This window comes from Myripristis murdjan, chromosome 14 (genome assembly GCF_902150065.1).
Source record: "Myripristis murdjan chromosome 14, fMyrMur1.1, whole genome shotgun sequence".
NCBI lineage: Eukaryota > Metazoa > Chordata > Actinopteri > Holocentriformes > Holocentridae > Myripristis > Myripristis murdjan.
Genome location: NC_043993.1, coordinates 26,939,512 through 26,953,976, shown reverse-complemented (window position 1 = coordinate 26,953,976; position 14,465 = coordinate 26,939,512). Strand labels below are relative to the sequence as shown.

Sequence of the window (14,465 nt, the reverse complement as noted above, 5' to 3'; positions counted from 1 at the left end):
ATAAGCAACCATGTTAGTTTAAAAGAATCACTCATGTCAGGGCCAAAACCACCATTTCAGCATTGGGGGGTACATTTTTGGAGTGCCTGGACATTGGGGGGATTTGTACCTCTCAGTGTATATGGGCGTTTGACTGGGCCTTGACTCATGTGTCTGTATTTAATCTGTCGATCATGCCCTGATTTTGGTGAATCCGATATATTGTTTTATTTATTTATTTGTAAATATTTTATCAATATTATTAAATTCAGAAACATGGGATATTCAGAAAATATCCCATGGCTTATTATATCTTTGGAAGCAATTTGGGCTAAATAATAGTTATTAATTACCATGATGATAATATCCTAACTTTAATTTATGCATGTTTCTGTGTATATGGTATGTATATCATTAACGACCACCTTGGCATGTAGATGGAAGATGATGATGATGATGATGATGATGATGATGATGATGATGGAGAGACTCCTGGCTGGACAGGGCCATAATCACTTTTTAACTTGCTGATCATGTGCCCTATTACACAGATAGGTGTTAATTAGAAGCCCTGAGGTGAACAAATACAATGAATTTTGCATTTTTTTCCCCCCTTTTAAATGTGTATATGATTAGCGCCAAGAGGAAAATCACTATCATTCATTTTGGGAAATGAGATTATTCTAAGCACCGCTTCCCCTTCCCTGCCACTATGATTCACTGCGTCAGGCGGCGACCATTAAAAACCATTTACAGCCACACAGACAAATGGTAGCTGCTCTCTACATTTTGTAGCTCGTTGGGCGTACCGGTGACTCCTCGTCGGGCCCGGGACCTGCTGGTTAATACGTTTAATATTAAGGTTAAGACGCATATCTCCTTTACGACAAAACTCCTAGCTAGGGCACAGAAGTTACGCAACGCGATGACGTCTTTTCACTAGAACCCCTTTATTGGTAGAAATGTCGTCACGTTGACAGATTGAACCAATAATGTCACTTCGCTGTTCCCGTGTTGTATCGCGAGTCCGTTGTCTTCATAAAAATCCAACGCGGCTTTACAATCGGCCATTTCGTCGGTGTAGGCCATCTGCTGTAGAGGGCAGCGGGGGTATCGGTCGTACTGTAATTTATCTGAAAGGCATCGTAAGAACATCCAACAATGAGCGAACAGGCTGTCTCATTCGCCAAGGACTTCTTGGCCGGCGGCATCTCCGCTGCCATCTCTAAAACAGCCGTCGCCCCCATCGAGAGAGTGAAGCTTCTCCTCCAGGTAAAACTCCTCTTCCTGTGTGTCTCTGCTAGCCCGCTAGCTCGTCTGTCTTCTTGCTAACTGCCATAGAACATTGAACACAGCTGCACTTATCTCTCGACTGTCATTGCTTGTACGCGTAAAGAGACAGGAGCCCCCTCGGTAGCAGGCCTAGTTAATGTGCAGATGACCGCAGGAGCGAAGTGATGGTTAAAACAATTTGAGGTCATCACGGGATGTGAAATGACCTACACGAGCCCGGTTGCTAGCATTAGCTTCCCACGTTAACCTTAGCTAGCGCAGCTAACAAAGGACAAACGCTTGCTAGGACATTGGGACATTATGTACAAACTGATGCTAACTGTTGTTGTGTAACGTTAATTAAGCCAGTAATAATTTGTAAGTGAGCAAAATATAGCAAGTTACGGGTTTTATTCTTTCAATATGACCGAACCGACTGTGATATCAACTGTAACGCATAGCTTTAGCCGGGCTGGATCTCTGTAGCTAGGCCGGCCCGGCGACAGTCATTTACAGCCGGGTCAACAAGTTTTACATTTCTGTGTCCTGCCTGCCTGAGGGTGTCTCAAATCTTTAAAGCAACTCTTTTCATCTATCTTTCCCCTACATTTGTCCATCTTAGGTATCCTTAGATTGTCTGTTAAATCCCAATATAATAGTTATTTTATGTTGCTAAAGTGCAACCAGGCAAAGTAGCCTGCATGAGTTAATTGTTTATAAGCCTTGATTACTCTGTCAGCTTGCTGTCTCATGGAGACATGTTGTACAGGTGCACAGAGCCAAGGTCACAACAAGGGGAATCTGTCATCTGGAGGGTACTTCAGTCCAACTTTACCTACCTTTTCTTGTTATTCCAGGTCCAACATGCCAGCAAGCAAATCACCGCAGATAAGCAGTACAAGGGTATCATGGATTGTGTTACCCGTATCCCCAAGGAGCAGGGGTTCCTTTCCTTCTGGAGAGGTAACCTTGCCAATGTCATCAGATACTTCCCCACCCAGGCCCTCAACTTCGCCTTCAAGGACAAGTACAAGAAGATCTTCCTTGATGGTGTTGACAAGCGCACCCAGTTCTGGAGGTACTTCGCTGGTAACCTTGCCTCTGGCGGCGCTGCTGGAGCCACCTCGCTGTGTTTCGTGTACCCCCTCGACTTCGCCAGAACCCGTTTGGCCGCTGATGTCGGCAAAGCAGGAGCCGAAAGAGAGTTCTCTGGCCTGGGCAACTGCCTCGTCAAGATCTCCAAGTCTGATGGTATCAGGGGCTTGTACCAGGGATTCAATGTGTCCGTGCAGGGTATCATCATCTACAGGGCTGCTTACTTTGGCATCTATGACACAGCCAAAGGTACGGTAACCCTTACTCTTGGATGCTCAAGGTTTTACACAGGGCATGTTTACCACTAGTAGATCTATATAATTGTTGTTCTATTTTGCTTACAGGTATGCTCCCAGATCCCAAAAACACCCACATATTGGTGAGCTGGATGATTGCTCAGTCTGTGACCGCTGTTGCCGGCCTGACCTCATACCCCTTCGACACTGTCCGTAGACGCATGATGATGCAGTCTGGACGCAAAGGAGGTCAGTTTTTATTTGTATTGATGGAAGCGTCTGAGAAGCTCGTTTCAAATTTCTACATCCATTTGAAGCATATTGGACAGCATAGGTAGAGTGCAGTCAGTTTTATCATGAGTGCGGATGTTGGTATTCAGCTTATTTGACATGATTATATACAGAGTTATGATATGGTTCTATGTTCAAGATGATGTCTTTTTCATTCCTGTCAGCTTTATCTCACTTGCTGTATTTCCTAATTTTTCAGCCGACATCATGTACAGTGGTACCCTTGACTGCTGGCGGAAGATCATGCGCGACGAGGGCGGCAAAGCTTTCTTCAAGGGAGCCTGGTCCAACGTGCTCAGAGGCATGGGCGGCGCCTTCGTGCTGGTGTTGTATGATGAGCTGAAGAAAATAATGTAATTTTTTTTTTAACATCACTGTCCAATTTGGCTAAATGTAACAACTTTCCATTTCTATGGACTCTGCATTCTGCCTTATTTATGGGAACAAATTCTAGTGTCTCACTAATACCTGTGGGCAATGGCTGTTCGTTGTGCATCTTATCATTTTAAACGTTCCACACCCTCTTTACCAATGTCATTCCTGTAAAAGAAAATCTGATACCTCCTGTCATTCAGTAGGTTTGTATGGTCCTAACTTGAATAAATTTATTCTGGGGAACAATCTAAACTGTTGATGTCAGCTGTCTACTCCATCCCAGCATGAGATGAGCATTTGAAATGAGTACTCGGTGGATAATGAAATGCATGAAGTGGATTAGACTCAACTGCTATATTTACTCATGCTTATCTCCTCCTGTGCCCTCTGGTTTGACCATGGTGACAGCTATAGCTGCAGAGTAGGTCAGTAGTGTGTAAGGAGTGTTTGCACCTGTGGTAACTCTTTGATGTGCTGCTGTGTTGAGTTGGAATAAGCATGACTTTGTCTTTGGGTAAATAGAAATCAGTTTTACATAATCTACTGAGCTCACTGATTCAGAGTACTTCTCTAAACCATGTGATTTTGTCAATCTTACAATAGAACAAGGTGAAGATGAAGAATCCTCAGTTCAGCCATCAGCATACATGAATGAATGATGCATTTATATCCAAATTTAAAAACTGTTTGGAGAAGTATTTAATTTTGTAAAGGGGGAGTGCATGAGACTCTGGAATGAATTGAGGCATGTGAAATACATTCCCGAGGTGTTTTCTTTCTGTTTTTGACCAACTTGAAAGACTAGTTATACACTCAATGACTTGTGACAATTGAAGTTTTTACACAAAAAATGTTAGGTTTGTAAAAGCCATACCTTGGTTCCCTCATGTGAGCATGGTACATAGGTTCAATACCAAATCCTCATAGCAGTGCAATGTGTAATCAAAGCACTGACATGTTGCAACACACCTGACATTAATTTTGGGAGTGGCAGATAACCTGTGGAAATGTTTTCTGAGAGGTGCATGACTCAGGTCTGCTCCTTACTCAGTCAGCAAGTATGAAGCTGGTGGTCCCACACCTTAGACACCTATTCGGTATTTCTGACATTGTAAAACTTATAACACCAGCTGCTGGTGTTGGGACAAAATCTTTTATCCCCTGAAATGAGATTTCCGTTGGCAGAGTGTGCCCTTTTTGCCACTTCAAGGAATTTTTTTTTTGGCAGGGGTGCCCTTAATAAATGGTAAGTAAACTAATTTTCAGTTTGATGTCTTACTTGTAGAAACAACGAGTGCTTGTGGCTTGAGATTATCACCATGTACATTATGGATAAAGTTCTTGTCGCAAACAATCGTGATCTCCATTCATTACAAGGCGGTGAACCGGCTGCTTCCTGTGGGCGACTTAAATCCTTCTAATCCCCTCAAGTGTTTAGAAACACTATTATTTCAAAGTCAAGCCTCAGTAAAGCAATATACAGGAAATTAAATGACCGTCAGTCGTACTGAGAGTCGAGACAAGGAGACACGCCAGTGGGAAACACATTTTTAGGTGTTACACGTTTTAGTTAACACCAAATTTCCGCGTTATTCTTCTTTCCCACCCGCATTCTGCAAAGACCAGCCGATACTCTCCCTGTGATTGGCTAATCCTAGCCCCACCTTAACATTAACCAACCCAGCCAACGGAGGGAACGGATACTAGCCAATCAGAGACAGAGAAGGGCGGGTCTTCTCGGAATGCGGGTGGGAATATACAAGGCGAACTTTCCCTGCATGGCAATTTGCGTTTCCTAGTACAGCAACGGAAATTTTTACATTTTAGGAGGTTATTTTGGACTTGCTGGTTAACGTTGGGGGTAGGCATAAGTCGGTTAAAATTAACATTAGGCTTTAAAGAGTGAATGAGAGTCAATTAGAAATTCCGTCGCTGTCCTAGGAATTGCAAAGGTGCTCACTGTACTCTCTCGTGTTCCGCCTTTCAGTGCATTCCCCTGGCCTTACAGCAGGGGGCGGTATGAAACAAGAGTTAAGCTTCCGCGCTCCCGTGCGCGCGCCTGTGGTGTGTGTGTGTGTGTGTGTGTGTGTGTGTGTGTGTGTGTGTGTGTGTGTGTGTGTGTGTGTGTGTGTGTGTGTGTGTGTGTGTGTGTGTGTGTGTGTAAGAGCTGATGTGCTGACTGAAGCCAAACGGGCTTTTAGAAGAGATGGTTTATCAGAGTAAAAAAGTATTGCACAATTTTTAAGCAATTCCCAAACGCATGTAAAGACCTGTACTGAGATACAGTATTTTTATCTGGAAGACTAAAATGCTTTAGGGGCACTGTAATTCTATACAGATGTAGCCTAATTTGGCAATGCATATATGTTTACCTGTCAGCCCCTTTTCAAGGTAAACAGGAACAGTTAAGCCACTGTAGTTTTCTGCAAAATGTTTTCTAAGAACTTTGCAACATCATGCATCAAATACTACGCTGAAAGGCACACAGCTCATATTAATGGTGTCTGCATGCTGTCTAAGTATTTAATATGCTACTGTTAATGGATTTGTTCATACGTAGTTGTACTAATTGGCTAAGTCACTGTCTGAGAGATAAGCCACTTTGTTAAGGGATGGGGTAAGTTGAGTCTGTGGGTAAGATGAATCATTCCTTGTTTCTAGGCAACTATACCCAAAATTAATAATGTGATGATAGATTTAGGAACAGTAATTCATTGCCCTGAACCTAGCTGTGATGGAGGAGACTACATGGAAAAACTGTTTAAGTGAGTCAGGAAAAAAAAAAGTTATGTCATGGATGAAGAAGTTTTTCTATCTAAATGTATTGCATGCGTGCTTTCATTGTATTTCAGTTTGCTGCATTTCAAGGTGCAGAACAAAGTCTGACACCAGCGCATCTGATTGACCATCAGTGCAGCCATTTTGTCAGAAACATGTTTTCTGCCTTACCTCCACACTCCACACATGCATTTTTTTCCCCTTTGAACATCATGTTTTAGCTGCTAAATTAACAATTTTACAGGGTTAAAAATCAAAAATAAGTGAATGACCTTGGATGTTTCGTAGTGTTGCACTGTAGTTTTATTTTGTATTCAAACTAATTTGACAGCCACTTCCTCTGATCCTTCCCTCCCTCCACCGCTAATATCTGCCCAGTGCAATGGAGTTTTCAAACTAGTGGGCTAGGTGGTGTGTACCTTTGCTGATTTTTGTCATCACTGATCATGATCAAAATTTTTGCCATATCACTGTAGAGGTGTGCTGGTATTATTATTATGATGCAAGTGCAGTAAAATATTTTTCCTCTCTTTCTGCATTTTATCTTTAACCTTTTTTGTTGCTATGTTAGTGCAACGTGATCCAAAGACGACACATCCTGTAAACCCTCAGCCTTGTCTGCTTCAGTCTCTAACTCCAACAGCCAAACCTAACCGTTTTCTAATTACAAACTAATTCACCTTGTAACCACGGTGTTCCTCATCAATATCCTCTGTTGTTACAAGGCTGACAAGCGTTTTCAAAGGGAAGAAAATCATTACAAGTCAGGACATGTTGATTCATTTAGTTGAGAGTCACATCAGCACCAGCGTGGTCAGGACGAGAATGAAGGAACCTGAAAATGTCCAGATGAGAGCACAATGACAACTGTGCTCAAAGGTAGCTCAAAGGGAGAGGTGTTTTGTGAAAATCGAGCACATACAGGACTACCAGACTTAAAACGTTACTGTTTCAAAACCACCTCAGTGAGTCCAGAATTATCCTCACATCACTCACAGAGATCCAGGAGTGATTCTGTTCTTGAAAAACAGCTGACCTTGAGTTATGATAGATTGTGTCTGGAGCTCAGCATAGCCAAGCACATTGTATCACTGGACTTTTCTTTTGAACCCAGCAATGATGTTTCCACTTTCCTGTTCCTTAGTTCCAATATTGAACCCAATAATTGTGCAAACAATGATTGAAAATATGGTCAGGGTGTGTTTTCAGGATATTCAAATCTCCCTCACAACATCAGCACAGCAGCATCTAGAGATATATGCACCATGACAAGTTCACAATCCCCCCTCTTGCTTTCACCGTGGCAATGATGGAAATTAATATATGGTATGGCTGGTAGGTGGAGAGAGACTGCAGGCAGCAATGTGCGTCCCACCCACTAGGAAACATATTTGCACAACAAAGGCACCTTTTGTACCGAAAGGTTGCTTGACAACTTAAAGTTGATCCAAGTGAGTCATTTACCATCTTCAGCATTAAGGGAAGGGCTAGCAAAATAAAGTCTCCACATGGACCAGGAAATAATACCAACAGTTTCAGGGACACCTGTCAAAAGTTTAGGAAGGTGGTGTCATATGACACTAACTGACAAGGGGAAGATTCAGGGGGTGAGGCAGGATGTAGACATGGAGACATATGGTGCATAAATATTAGGATATTAGGACTCCCACGCAAGTTAAAGCTGGGGTTCTCTACAGTTTGGCCTGCTGTCTTGTCATGTGCCCCATGACAGTAGATAAGATATCTATATGAAAAGTAGGCTGTAAAATGTCCTATGCTGTCTTAGCATCATAGCATTATATGGAAGATGTACCTAAGAATTGCCTACATCTAGTCTTTAATTGTACTGAAGTAAGAATGGAAGGTAAAGGATCCAGTGCAGCCTCTACTGTATCAGCAGGGTGAAAATGAAACCCAAGAGAAGCGCGTCAGCACTCAGGCACGGGGATATTAAGAGGTAGGGAGGACTAGGACTAAGATTATGACAGCCTTTATTGAGAAAGGCAACCCTGACAGGGAAAAGGAAAGGTGGGTGTGGAGCGAATACATTGGCACAAGGTGCAAGGTCTGCTGAGGTCATCTGTGAGGCAAAACATGCAGTGGATAAATTAGGCAAATGCAGACAGGAAGAGACTTGCCTGGGGGGAGTTGTCAGTTAAAGAGGCAAAACAAATTAGATTAATTATAGATGCAACCTATGATGTGCTGCCATCTCCCCAAACTCTCAGTCAATGGATAGGTGAGGATCCCTCTTATCCCCTATGGTCAGGCATAGTTCCCCTTTGACATATCTTGTGGAGATGCAAATTTAGTCTATGCCATGGATTACACCGCTGTGGAGTCTAGGAGCAGCAATTGAGTGCAAGCAAATAGAAACAAATTTATTGGCTGGCACAAAAGAGGATAGTACAATTGATTTTGTCCAAGAGGGAGAAAAGTTTTGGAGTAAAGATTTTCTGGGCAGGCATACTGTGGGTTAGCCAAGGGTAAGCAGATATTGGCAAATGGCAGTGGAATTGGTGAAAATGCGAAAAATTTCAAAGGAAATAGTGAGCACTAATTTAAGGCGAGTGTTGTGGTGAGAGACAAGGTAGACAGTGCATTTTATTGATCTCAGGACGATGCAGTAGTTGAGACAATGGTAAAGGATAATGCTTAGGTATGCAGAGGTGGAGTAACCTAAACTACACCTCATGAAGGCTGGATGCTGTGGGTTTGTAGCCAAGTCTATGTTAAGGCTACTAGGTGAATTAGGCACATGTGGGCGGATATTAAAGATTGAATTTAGGATGTTTTTTTTTTTTTTTTGTCTTGTAATAAACAGTTATTTTATTCAACTGGATTGCGTAGTCAGGTTATACAATATTGCCGTGTTGCTGTGTTTAGAAATGTTTCCCCTTAAACTGCTTGTGAACTTTTTGACCAGGTGGGAAAAGAGCAGCAAACATTGTAGTCTCCCGTTGAGACTGCAGTAATCACACCATTCTAACCACTGTTGTTGCCTAATTTTATTAAAAAGCTATAACCTACCTGTTCCGAGGAAGCCATGCCTGCTAGAGCGCGAGCTGTTTACTGGTGCTGTTGACTTATGGATAGAGGGGCGTGCTCAAATTTCACCTTTTATAGAAGAAGGCAAAGAGTATGTCTGAAGAAGCAATGACAGCCAGTCAGCGGATCTGGCTGAGAAAGAATCAAGACTGGACAGATAGAAAGTGCCAGGCTTGTATTGATAAGGATATAAGTTCTGGACGACGTATTGATGCAGGGAGCAAACCAATGGAACATATCCTCATTCCCAGGTCTTTAAATACCAACACTTTGTCACGCCCCCTCTGTATCTGATGGGTACCCAATGCCAATGGGTACCCATAGGCACCCATTGGCATTGGTAAGAGACGTACCAGCCTTTCTTGCTTTTAGCACGTGTCAGTGTCATGTGGTTAGGTTTAGGCATAAAAAAACACTTGGTTTGGGTTAGGGAAAGGTTAGGGTTAAACGTGTGTGAAGCGAGGCATCTTGATCAAAGTCGGCTCTTGTGTTTGAAGGCCCTGTGGCTCCTATGCCCTCCATCCACCTCGACCATGTCCCTACGCCAACTTTCTCTCTCTTCATACTACATTACGACCCTTCACGTTGCACACTGACGCCAAAGGGTGCCTTTAGCATCGGTATCAGATGCCGAGGGGTAACAAAAAGTCGGTGTTTGACGACCTGGGAATGAGAACGGGCTGGTAATACAGTGCCTGTCATCCATGAACTTGGAGTGAACAGCTGATGTTCTACGTCTTCCTCTGTGGACATTTCAAATTTCCAATGTCTAGTGTGCACAAGTAGGTGTTATATGCTGCATCAAAAGACACGTGCACTGATGCTTCAGTCTGTCCAGGGCATCAGCGACTCAGGGCTCAAAGATACTAAAAGATACTAAAACAAGATATACTTTTGTGCTTGTAGCATTCTATCTGATAACGTGGTGGATAGCGGCACGGTTGCTTTGGTTTGTTTGTGGCATAATTACTGGTACACTGGTACAAAAATGTTAATGGGCTGGCTACAGTTTGGTTTCTGATCTCAAAGGCAAGCTGTTTCAAGCCAAGAGTGTAAGCTGTCCCATTAGCCTGTTCTTGTTTTCAAAATCAGCAATAAGTTTACAAATTGTTAAGCTTTGGAAATCACTAAATCACTGCTGGTCCTTTTAGAAGTGCAAAGGGTCTACTTTAGCAAAATACCTATGATGACAGGTGCCCATTTGATGACCCCTGTGAGAAACCCGCACTTACACACTCAACTCGGTAACATGTAGTTGAGGTTGCTGGTGAATGGTGCTGCCTGTCTTATGGTCCTACAGAAATACGATGACTTTAAGTTCTCCACAGTCACCAGCTCTGCATTGGTAGAACAAGTGTTTTCATTGTATCTTTGTGTGAATGCTCACCTTGGATTATGACACAAAATATTGCAGTGTCAAATCCTGAGTACTGGAAAGGTAAACATAAAAAAATGGCTTATATTACGTGATGTGATATAGACTAGAAAGTACTGGACAAAATGACTGCCGTTCCACATGCTGGATTATGTCTGGTCAGTGTGAAGCCCTTAGAAATGGGTGCTGCATTCATGCCTTTTTGAAGCCATTGTTTGAGCAGGAGAGTAAAAGGGTGGAGCTGGAGGATCCAGGTTGAAGTCCACAATTGTAAGAATAGCCAGCCCATATTGATTTACATGGTCATAAAGCATGCCTGGTGTAGCCTGGAACCTTTGCTGCCAATACTAATGGGGCATTTTTTTTCTCCATGAGACCAAAGTGCGCTCAAAACTGAATACTAACATGTTACTACATACTTAATAGTATGCACTGCATATTGTACACTCAAGTAATGATTTAGTGCACTATTAAAGCTGCACTAAGTGATTTTGTCAGTCCTGCGTCCAGGTTCACAGCACATTGCTTGTACATAATTGAAAGTGAAGGTGAAAAAATGAGTTTGATGGAAATGATGGATATTTTACACTTTTTTATACTTTTACGCTTACATTATTTGGTCTCTGACCTTCAGTTTGACAATGTGGTGAAGCTGAAGACCTTCAGCTACAAAGGTAGCTTTTCCTGTGGCTTCACCGCTGATCACAGCGACAGGGGCACTCATGCGTCTGATTCGAATTTGGATACGTTTACCTGCAGAATGTGCGGTTTCAGAGACGCTTTGAATGAAGTTGAAGCGGTGAGGGGGCGAAGTGGAGGACAGAAGAGGAGCTTATTCAGACCAACACAGAAATTTAGAAAGCTCAAATCAGACAATAACAACAGGCTGGCTGTGAACTGTATGGTGGAAAGAAGACTTACTGAGATGATTCAAACATTGCAAGAGGTCATTTTACTTTAAAAAAAAAAAAAATCCATATAATATTGCTTAATGTAGCTTTAACTCTTTAACTCCAATTTCCATGGAGACTAGCATTTCACTTCGGTAAATTAGGCCACAGGTAGGCTAAAAACAAAGGGGGCCTGTGTTGCTGTACTGCATTTTCAACAAAGAAATTACCTATTCTGAAAACACTAAGCACCTTAGGATCGTTTTATGACATACAAACTATATTACAGAGATAAATGTTGTCTACTTACACTTATAAAACCAGACAATCAACAGTGATTAATGCACAGAAACAACCAAACAAACACCCAGCGCTTATGTGGGTGCTGCTCCCTAACAACATGGATACTGAGGTTATGTTTATTCTCTGGAGTGTCCTCTCGCTGCCAGGATGAAAAGGGCACTCTTTACCTAGAGAGGCACATGAGGGATGATCACTGTATGATCTGGCCCGGCAAATAAAAAAATGGACATAATGATCAATTCCCCATCAGTCTGCAAATGCTGAATGCACTGGCAGTCTGTTCAGTGTACTAAATGTAGAATTTTAGGCTTGAACATCATAAATATGCCATTAAATTAAATCACAAACAGCGCCATATGTTGGAGGTGATTTTGCCATCGGCCTTTATCTCACTATCTAACCACAGGAAAACTGCTGCTTGACAAAATCGAGGCATCATCAGGTCATGAACGCAGGCTAACATGTTACGTGGGTTTCACGCTGTGATGTCAAAATTGTTTATTCACTCGAATTAGCAGATGTGAATGAATGATGTGGATGAAATAATAAAGAATATGAGAAGTGTGAGCCTACACAGCCATTTGAGCCATTCACTGATGTTACATAATTTATGAAGTGTGCAACTCAGCCTGTAACCAACCTAAATCAATGACAACTACAAAGTACTGCTTGTGCTGAACATGCTGGAGAGATGTTTCTAATTATTTCAGCCATAGTTTTTCAGCGTGCACCTTTTTATGTTGCAGCTGATTACATATTGTGGGCATACACAGTTGTCTACTTCAGAAAATACAAACACTGGAATGAACAGAAAGTAGGAGATTTATGTTAAGTAGGAGAAATTATAAATATGAGCTTCCAGTTTGTGGAAGCTCTTAGCATCTACTTCCAAGTCACAATTATAAGTAGAAAATTTAAGGGGGTATGTTTAGAGAGTGAGTTTTTCCTCACTCGCTGAAATCTCGCAGCATTAACTCATAAATGTCAATGAACATCTGGAAGCATGACAGCAATTTTTTTTCTAGTAATGGAATGACATTTGTTTTAGATAAAACAAACATAATTTGTCATTTTCATCACACATTATTTTTTTGGGGGGGCATTCTAAATTTAATGGCACAGTAATTAGGCTGCTTGTTGGATTTTTCATTTGCGCTTGACAGTGCAATGTTAGCCATAATACATGGCTTTGGGAGAAAAAAAATAATTGAGAGTGAAAAATCAGAACATAATAGTAATGAGTAATAAGCGAAGTCTGTGGGAAACCTTCATCTTGCTGCTCAGACAGGTTCGTTGTGAATGCATGAAAAGTTGTACTTCCACCTAATAAATCTTCCCAACAATTATTTCAATATAAGATGAACACAGTATTAGAATACAATATGTTCTTTAGCTTCCTCTTGTGCCATCACTCTCTAAGTTATTTAACAGAATGCAAATACAAGTAGAGGCCACCCACTAAACTTTAATGTGATATTATATTGTCACTGATGAAACTGAAAACTAGAATTCATTATTTTAGAGTACCATAAATTGATGAAGGTCCTAGCCTTTCTGACTTTTCTGCTTGGACATTCATTCAGTGTCACCTGTATTCCAGTGAGCAGAGTTAAAGCTGCCTTATTATGATGATTTGGACTGACTGAGGAACACGTGGAGGTACACTCTGCATTTCATCTGATTATCTGGTGATTTTTTTTAAAGCTGTTTTGACATTAGTCATTGAATTCTGACCTGCCTTTTTGAGGCAAACAGTTTCCACTTATGGTATGCACCTTCTTGTAACTTCTTTGATCCAGAAAACACACATTTTGGCGACGGGGTAGAGCTGAAAAGCCTGTGTAATCTCTGAATGGAGCAGGTAAATACCTGGTGCTGGCCAATATGTGCTTACTTGCTGCTGCCTGCTAACATGAACAGTTCCATAAATCAAGGTCATTAATATGCCAAAGCAATATTATGTTTTGAAAGAGTAAGCACTGAGGGAAAACAGTTGAACAAGATATTTTCAGTGATGAGCTAAAAGTGTTAAGAAAATATACTCGCTGTCATCTAAATGTGCACATTGCCATGGCTTTGCATGGCTAGTGCAGCTTCAAGCCAGATGATCCTAACCCTAAAATCCCCTTACACTAACACTTTCTAGAGCAATTCCAGTCGGGCCGTGATGAGGGTGACCAGGACCACCAATTTAAAACAAAACTACACTAAAAAGACAGCGCACCTCTGACAGCACTATGCAGTTCTTGAGAAATGCATAGTGTCAATTCTTACTTTTCATGATTTCAATTAAAATACAATTGCAATTACAATTCACATTTGGCAGACGCTTTAATCCAGAACAACGCACTTATGAGATTTCTATAGACCATGGGCAAAGATCTATTTAGGAGAGAACAATGATATCAAGTGCCAGAAAGCTCTGGTTCTGGTCCAAAGGACAGAGGAGCTACAAGGCAAAGAGGAAATGCATAGAGGAAGCAAGAAAGCATAGAGACAGAATATTTTTGCATTATATGGGGGATTACACAATCCATAAGGTGAGAGGGTGTTCCCTAAAAGCCCGGGTTTTTAGCCCTCTCTTGAAGAATGAGAAGGACTCTGCAGATCGAATGGAGTTTGGCAGCTCGCTCCACCACCGAGGAACCACAGAGGAGAAGAGCCTAGCTGGTGGTTTAGGGCCTTGTTCTGCCGGCAGCGCCAGGCGCCGCTCCGAAATGGGCAGGAGGGAGTGCAAACCTGAAAGAGCCAGTCCAGGTAGGCAGGAGCAGATTTGGTTGCTGCTCTGTAGGCGAGTGTCAAGGACTTGAATTTGATGCGAGC

At 42.0% G+C, this 14,465-nt stretch overlaps 1 protein-coding gene across 1 annotated transcript; it reads left to right on the top strand.

The window, feature by feature from the left end:
* Nucleotides 1-1,030: 1,030 nt before the first annotated feature.
* LOC115371407 (ADP/ATP translocase 3) lies at nt 1,031-3,500 on the top strand. The gene is made up of 4 exons (XM_030068773.1): nt 1,031-1,251; nt 2,109-2,595; nt 2,691-2,831; nt 3,073-3,500. Exons 1-4 carry the CDS (start codon nt 1,141-1,143, stop codon nt 3,228-3,230), a joined length of 897 nt encoding a protein of 298 aa, XP_029924633.1. The 5' UTR covers nt 1,031-1,140; the 3' UTR covers nt 3,231-3,500.
* Nucleotides 3,501-14,465: the final 10,965 nt, after the last annotated feature.